Source organism: Protobothrops mucrosquamatus, unplaced genomic scaffold, assembly GCF_001527695.2.
Source record: "Protobothrops mucrosquamatus isolate PMUCROS unplaced genomic scaffold, P.Mucros_1.0 scaffold1862, whole genome shotgun sequence".
Taxonomy (NCBI): Eukaryota; Metazoa; Chordata; class Lepidosauria; order Squamata; family Viperidae; genus Protobothrops; species Protobothrops mucrosquamatus.
In genome coordinates, this window is record NW_015387991.1 from 94,438 (window position 1) to 102,955 (window position 8,518).

The following is an 8,518-nucleotide window of genomic DNA, read 5'->3' on the forward strand; positions in this document are numbered from 1 at the left end:
TCAAAATTTAAGTCCTTCTCTTCTTTGCATTCAAATATCGCAGAAACTGTGTCCCAGGTTTTATCTAAACTGTTTGTTAGAGAATTTTAATTTTCTCTGTTGGTAAAAATAAATCAGAAGCTCTCACAGTTGACTGCATTTAGCTGATTCAAATAAACTCTTTATATTCATATAAAATTATTTACAATACCATACATTCTTCTTTACAGCAACATAACACAACGTAGACTTCTTACAGCAGAGACAGACCTGAGACTGAAACTGAAACCCAGCTTCTAACTCAATACCTTTTGCACAGACTCAGTAGCCCTTTACTCACATTGGCTGACTGAGCTACCACATGACTCTTCCTGCTCATGAATATTCCAACACTGNGCATTTTATTTAAATGCTGTTCCACAGATTCACCTGGTTGCAAACAGGCTCTGTAAAGTTTTCTTGACAATTGCACTATATTGCATGCAGAAACATTCACGTGCACAGCTCTCAACTTCAGCCAAATTTCCTTTGCAGTCTTTAGATTTGCAACATTTAGAAACTGTTCATCATCTAAATTCAAGATGAGATAAGCCATTGCTTGATCATGGCTTTTCTGATCAGTAGCTGCAAATACTTGTGGGGGATTTTCTACAATATACCACAGCTCTTTTGCTTTCAGCAAACATTCCATCTTCGCAGCCCATATAATGTAATTCTTTTGGCCTAAATGAGGCACAGAGCTTTCCTTAAATTCCATTGCAGCCATTCTGCTAATTCTGCCTTGTTCTTATACTTTTCTAAACACAGGCAATTTCTTCCAGCTTTAAATTACAATGCAGTCCTTAGTAAGCTCTGGGCCCATAACCTGTTAGATAATTTTAATTTCTCTATTGGTGAAAATAAATCAGCAACTCTCACAGTTGACTGCATTTAGGTGATTCAAATAAACTCTTTATATTCATATAAAATTATTTACAATACCATACATTCTTCTTTACAGCAACATAGCATAAATGAAGACTTCTTACAGCAGACATAGACCAGAGACTGAAACTGAAACCCAGCTTCTAACTCAATACCTCTTTGCACAGACTCAGTAGCACTTTCTTCACATTGGCTGACTGAGTTACCACATGACTCTTCCTGCTCATGAATATTCCAACACATAACAATGAAACAGAATTATATCGAACATTCAGCCATTGGTCCGCTTGAAGTTTTTTTCTTATTTCACAGACTTACAGAGCTTCTACACTGTGTGGGTCCTTTTATGGTAGTTAAGATAACTGTTCAAAATAAAACTCTTTCCACATTCCATGCATTTATAGGGCTTCTCCCTTGTGTGGATTCTTTTATGGGTGGTAAGATACCTGTTCATAGAAAAACTCTTTCCACATTCCACACATTTATAAGGCTTCTCTCCTGTATGGCTCCGGTAATGCAAAGTAAGAGAATAATTAGAAGCGAAGGTCTTTCCACATTCAATGCATTTATAGGGCTTCTCCCTTGTGTGGATTCTTTTATGGGTGGTAAGATACTTGTTCATAGAAAAACTCTTTCCACATTCCACACATTTATAAGGCTTCTCCCCTGTATGGCTCCGGTAATGCAAAGTAAGAGAATAATTAGAAGCAAAGCTCTTTCCACATTCCATGCATTTATAAGCCTTCTCCCCTGAGTGGATCTTTTTATGGATATTAAGATACCTGTTCGTAGAAAAACTCTTTCCACATTCCACACATTTATAAGGCTTCTCCCCTGTATGGCTCCGGTAATGCAAAGTAAGAGAATAATTAGAAGCGAAGCTCTTTCCACATTCCATGCATTTAGAAGGCTTCTCCCCTGTGTGGATCCTTTTATGGATGTTAAGATAACTCTTCGTAGAAAAACTCTTTCCACATTCCATGCATTTATGAGGCTTCTCCCCTGAGTAGATCTTTTTATGGATGGTAAGATTACCCTTGGTAAAAAAACTCTTTCCACATTCCATGCATTTATAAGGCTTCTTCCCTGTGTGGATCTTTTTATGGATGGTAAGATTACCGTTGGTAGAAAAACTCTTTCCACATTCCACACATTTATAAGGCTTCTCCCCTGTATGGATCCGGTAATGTAAAGTGAGAGAATTACTAAAAGTGAAGCTCATTCCACACTCCAGGCATTTATAGGGCTTCTCCCCTGTGTGGGTCCTTTTATGGGAATTAAGAATACTTTTTGTAGAAAAACTCTTTCCACAGTCCATGCATTTATAGGGCTTCTCCCCTGTATGGACCCTTAAGTGGGAAGTAAGAGAAGAACTAGAAGTGAAGCTCTTTCCACAGTCCATGCATTTATAGGGCTTCTCACCTGTGTGGATCCTTCTATGTAATCTAAGATAACTTCTAAAAATAAAGCTCTTTCCACAGTCCATGCATTTATAGGGCTTCTCGCCTGTGTGGGTCCTTTTTTGAGATGTACGGGACCCATTTTTATGAGGAAGAGACAAAGTCCATTTGTAATCTTTTCCACTGTCCCCAGATATATAATCTTCTCCTTTGGTTTGAGTCTGATAGTATTTATTTACATTTAATTTCTTTATGAATACCTTTGTATGTTTTCCAATATATTTCTTTTTTATTTTCCTTTGTTGGACCACAGAGGCTTTAGTTGGTGCATGAATAGAAGATGAATTTTCCCAATTGCAGTTATTTGACTGGTTTCTCTCATGGCTTTCTACTTCCATTAGATCTGTGGCGTTCTTCGTATTGTACCCACGAGTGATCATTTGGAATAGTTCCCAGGAATCTTCATATTCCTCTCCATTACCTTCACAGGAAAATAAAAATAAAAATAACTTTAGGGAAAAAGAGCAAAGCATAGGAAGTTTGAATATAATGAAAAAACAAACTGCTTCAATCTTGTCAGAGAAGCCCTTCAAGAATTTGATCTGGATTTTCTTGATTAAAATTTTGGAAGATAAATCTAGCTTTGTATGGCTAGGGCAAAACCATAGATTAAATATCAAATTCTCCAAAATTCGAACGAAAGGGGAAGGTTTGGTTTGCCCGATTTGAAATTGGAATTTGTAGTCTGCTATATAGTTTGGATAATAAACAGGAGTTGTTCAGAATTAAGAGAATGTTATAACTACAGTAAGGGAAAAAAATCCAGAAAAACACATTTCAAAAAAGATATAAATTGATTTGCATTTTAATAAGTAAAATAAATATTTGATCCCCTATCAATCAACAAGCTTTCTGGTTCCCAGGTGTCTTTTATACAGGTAACGAGCTGAGGATTTGGTTTTCTCAATTTGAAATTGGACTTTGTAGTCTACTATGTGGTTTGGATAAGAAACAGGAGTTGCTCCAAATTAAGAGAATGTTATAACTAGAAGGGCATGACAGAGGTTTGCATGCCATGGATGCCATGGTACGATAAATTTAGGCTCAATCTACAGCAGAGGTGTCAAACTGCTGGCCCATGGGCCGGATGCGTCATGGCAAAACTGCACCCACCCCATTGCCGGCAATGGCAAAAAAGTACAATATGTCACGAGATGTCACGTGACGTTGCGAGTTTGACACCCCTGATCTATAGTTTAAAACCATAATGTTAGAAATACCAAGTTGAGAATATGAAACAGATATAAAATCAGGCTGTGCCCCAAAACATCTTAATGACTCTTAGCAGAAAAAAAACAGCAGGAAAAGACAATGGATAACATGTCGAGAGCCGTTAGAACTTGAGATGTGGGAACACCAAACTAAGTCAAGAATGGCAAAAGAATACAACTGTCAGTAGTTTTCATATTGTCAGAAAGATTCCAGGTAGATAAAGGGAACTATAGTATTCAACAAGATAAAACAGATTTGAATCTCAAGTTGTGTACAAAAGATACGCAATTGTTAAAACCTCTAAACAGGCTGAGGAATACGAACAGAAAAATATTCAAAAGTGTATAAATGTACCCCGAACTAATATTGGAAACGTAGATAAAATAAACGATTATTTTGTCATGCTCTGGTGGACTTGTAAAAAAGCTAGAAAAGTTTGAATTCAAAGACATTCATTGATACAGAGAACTTTAAAGATTAATATCCAACTGTAATCAGAACACTTTATGTTGGCACTAATCTAACAGTCATCGAAGATTGTTTCGGAATATGATAACTATAATGAGACTATTATAGACAAAAAGCTGGAAGGGCTCTTACCCAAAGAGGCCACATTCCTATGATTTTCCAGCATGACTTCCCAATGCAGTGCTTTTTGTTCCGCATCCAGCTGAGACCACTCCTCTTCGGAGAAATACACAGCCACCTCCTTAAAGGATACAAGGCCATTCTAAATGACAAGAAAACAGAACAAAAACTGAGAGGATTTTAAAAACAAATAAAGATGTACATTTCAGGCCATTCAGTGGAAGGAATCCCACTTGTCATCTGGATCTTTCTGTCTGTCTATCTATCCCCATCCATCAACAAGACTTTCAGCATCTGGAGAGAATCAACTGGTATGGGCCTTGGAAACCCCACCTATCACTCACTCCCATACACCCAGCAGTTGCAGAAGAAAATGCAGGTGGAGGGGTTCTTTTTACCATTTAAGTAAAAGCCTTGTGGTGTTTCCAGAACACACAATCTTACCCATGCTCAAAACCTTCATTAAAGTTGTTTGAGAGCCACCCAGGGATTTTCATGGCTGTCATGAATAGATAAAGGAACACAAGCCCTGTTTCGGCTGCTCCTCAGATTACAAGGAATCCACTGCTTGTATCCCAACCCAATGGCTGAAGAAGAGAAACCTGTTCGGGAAGAGCATTTCTCATCCTTTCCAAAGCTGGATTGTTTGGCCCCAAATTCCAGGCACAAATCGGAGTATTAGAAATTCCTCTAAAGGCTGAAGGGCCTTGATCTGCCCACCCTCTTTGGATTTTAACAGTCTGCTTCATCTTTTAACCTGGTGCCAGTATTTTTCTTATCACTGGCTATAAACAAGGCGTTTTAGAAGCTGTAAGGTGCCAATGTGATTCTTTCCGTTATTATTGCGCAATTCCGTGCCAAAGGATTACTAATAGGATTACTATTCAGAAAATGCTAACATTGAGAACATTTTATGTTTTATTATCCCTCTCTTACTTGAGTTGCAGTTTCAATCACTCTTTCAGCAGCACTATAGAAAGGAGTTAAATTCGTTCTATTCTTCCCTGTGAGGGAGACAGAATTTTAAATGGATAATTAATAAAAGGGCAGGAGGCATTCTACAGAAGAGAAGAGGGAGAAAATAAGACAGCTGGGATCTCTCTTGGGAATGGGTGGATTTTTGATTACCATCTGAGATGTCCTGACTTGTGGATTTCTGATAGATCCTCCTGGAAAACAGCTCCTGAGGAGAATTTGATGGATTCCTGATTCTCATAGGATCTCTGGTCTGCAGAGGAAAAGACTTGAATAAGACATCACACAACATAAAGTGGATTCTTATTCTCTAAAAACAACTTCAATGCCCCAGTATCAATCAATGAGCCTAGAATGTAAGAAAGGAACAGCTATTTCCAGTCTATCTTCTAGAATGGATAATGGAACAATGTCCTGCAAGAACTAGCGAAACATCTAAACATATTATGAAAAGCAGAAAAATACGGAAGGGAGGGGTGAATAATTCAAACACATATTTTATTCCCTTGTGGACTTCCAAGGTGAAGGACTCTCACTTCTACTTCGACTTGCTCCTTCTGCTCCTCTGCCTGACTCAGGAGGAAGCCTTCCGCCAGGGCCACCGCTTGGGAGCTGGTCTCTGCTCCACACTCCCGCAACCAGTTTGCCATCAGAGGGGGCAGAAGGGTCAGCAGCTGCTCCAGAACTACTAGGTCCAACATCTGGGCTTTGGAGTGCTTTTCTGGTCTCAGCCATTGACTATAAAAGTTGTGGAGTCGGCTGCAAAGTCCTCGGGGACCATCAATCTCCTGATATTGGATGTTTCTGAAGTTGCAGGGCTGAATCTCTGAACGGATGATGGTTTTCTCCTCCAGGAACCTCTGCTCAGTTTTTGCCCAGATCTTCCCACAGCTGCCAGGCTCAACAGCAGAGGGGCCTTTTCCAGTTGCCTCACTTGCTAACGGTTGTTTCTGCATCCTTTGTCTGTCCTGGAAGGAAATTCCATACAGGACGAAGGAATCTTGTGGATCTCCAAACACCGTTCAATTCATAGGACTATTCCGGTAGCTGCAGAACTGACCAAAGGCTATCCAAGAGTTAACTTTTTGTTGTTAGGAATGTAGTTGACATTACTCTAGTTTCTGCATCTGAAATGGAAAAGAAAATAAATTCAAAAAATGAGAAGGTGATGGACAACAGTCCTCCTCATGAAAGGGAAGCTGGTAAAGGATTGCATAGGTATTCAGCAGATGGATCCTCTGGGTATTTCTCTTTTTGTCTGTCCATCAAGTGTGGTGTCAAATATGGTCCTAGATTACATCAAGATATGGAATATTTTATATTTGATTATAAAAGAAATGTTTTATATTTGGTGGATTTTCAATATTTTTTCCCTGAAGGACAAGTTAGTTCCCTTTCACATTTAAGATCATATATACCCTACAATTAGGGATCATACAAGATGCTAGAACTCAAAGTTATTATTATTATTTATTAAATTTATATACCGCCCTATCTCCCTTACGGGACTCAGGGCGGTAAACAGGCGATACTAAAAACCACGATAAATATAAACAAGTTTCTGTTGTAAAATCAAATTAAATAACAGGCCTGCTCTAAAAACACCCAATACAAAACCCCCACTGAAACATAATCAAACTACGCCAGGCCGGCCGCACGGAATAGATGGGCCTTCAGGGCTCGGCAAAAAAGTGCTTAAGAAACTGCAATGAAATACAGAATTTTGACACGTTTCTTGTCCTTCATGTTGAGACATTTAGGCATTAGACATTTACCAGTATTAAGGATGTTACTCCCTCTTGTTTTTAAGTTTGTATGTTTGTAAGTAACTGGAACCATAGAGAAGAGAAAAGGAGGAAGTTCCAAAAATGGCTCATCCCAAGTTTACCTTTTGTCAGTGAGGAAAAGGAAGAAAACCCCTAATATGGATAATGCTGAATGAAATGATCCTGGGAAGGAACAACATTCTAACGATGCCATGAAGGTTGAAATGAAATGCCAAGAAAATGACCCTGGTTTAGGATGCTCACTTCCTGTTTTTCAGTGTTGGCTGACCCCAAACTGGTTAACCAACCATAAGGGCAAAGTTCACATGAAACACAGTTCACCCACCCTCTTAACTGTAATAATAATAATAGAGTTGGAAGGGACCTTGGAGGTCTTCTAGTCCAACCCCCTGCTCAGACAGGAAACCCTATCTATACTGCACCTATACTGCACTAAAGATTTGCACCTTCTATTTCCAAAATGGAAAACCAAAGTAAGTACTCAAACTACTGGACAAATACATTTAAATTATGGTTTGAATTTCAAATTCCTGGTTATTTTTTCTAATGATTTCAAAGTTGGAGATTTAGAGTTAAGAACAATCCTACAAACAATAAATGTCTCAGGTCAGAAAACAGCAGCAATTGAGATGAGAGCTATTTCAATCGATTTCATAAGACAATAAATCAACATTAGAACTTTTAGTAAAACTTTAAACAGCAGAACCCCATTAATCATTCTAACCCAAACCCCTTTGGGAACTTCAGAAGCCTGAATTAACAAGCCACCATCCGATACACAGAGGACGAACAGCCGAATGAATGAACCATTGAGAGCCTAAGACGAGCTTCTGATTCATGCAACTCCGACAAACACGTCCCCCACTTCTTAGCCTCATCCACGCTTTTCCAAAGACGGACAAATGAAGATAAATATGGACTTCAACGCCCAGGCTTGAAAGAGGTTTGGGAAACACCAGTCCATTCGGGCACCGGATGCGAATGCTGCGTCTCAGCCCCACTCGCGTCCTTTGTCTGCCGGCAGAGCCCCTTGGAGGTCGTGGGGAGAGGCGGGGGAAGCAGCACCCCAGCCCCGGTCCTCCACCCGGGGCCCCGGACTTGCACCCGGAGCAGGCAGGGGGACTTCGGGCCAGCCGCGCCTTCCCCCCGCCATGCAGAGGCTCCCCGGGAAATGGGGGGAAACGGCCCCTCCCTTCTGGCGACCCCCATTTCTCTCCTTTCCCCCCCCCCCGCCCCCTTGCCGGCCCCTGAATGGAAAAGGGCGGCAGCGGAAGATGGGATCACGGACTCCCACCTCGGGGGAAGACTTGGCCCGTCTCCACGCTCGCCTCCAGCGCGCGACTCCTTTGCACGGGCAGAGCCGCCACTCGTGTAAATCGTGAATCTCGTCGGGCTCCGCCTCCCCGCAGGGATTCCCGGCAGCTTCTGCGCCTCCCGTCCACGCCCCGCCCCCCGCCTCTCAGCGGAGGGAGGGGTGAAGACCAAACCTCTTGCTACGATTTCTCCGGGCAACGCGGATGTTTTGCCCTGGCGGAAGAGTCCTGCGCATGCCCAGTTCCCGCCTGAGGCTGAGAGCACTCTCTGGTGGACTCT

At 41.0% G+C, this 8,518-nt stretch overlaps 1 protein-coding gene across 1 annotated transcript in view; it reads right to left on the bottom strand.

Annotated features, from left to right (window-relative positions):
- Positions 1-1,199: 1,199 nt before the first annotated feature.
- Positions 1,200-8,518, bottom strand: part of LOC107294204 (zinc finger protein 208-like) — a 131,542-nt gene continuing 124,223 nt past the window's right edge. Inside the window, exon 6 of the mRNA XM_029285563.1 lies at positions 1,200-2,413. Coding sequence (XP_029141396.1) covers positions 1,229-2,413 — 1,185 coding nt within the window. The 3' untranslated portion in view covers positions 1,200-1,228. The remainder of the gene's footprint in view (positions 2,414-8,518) is intronic.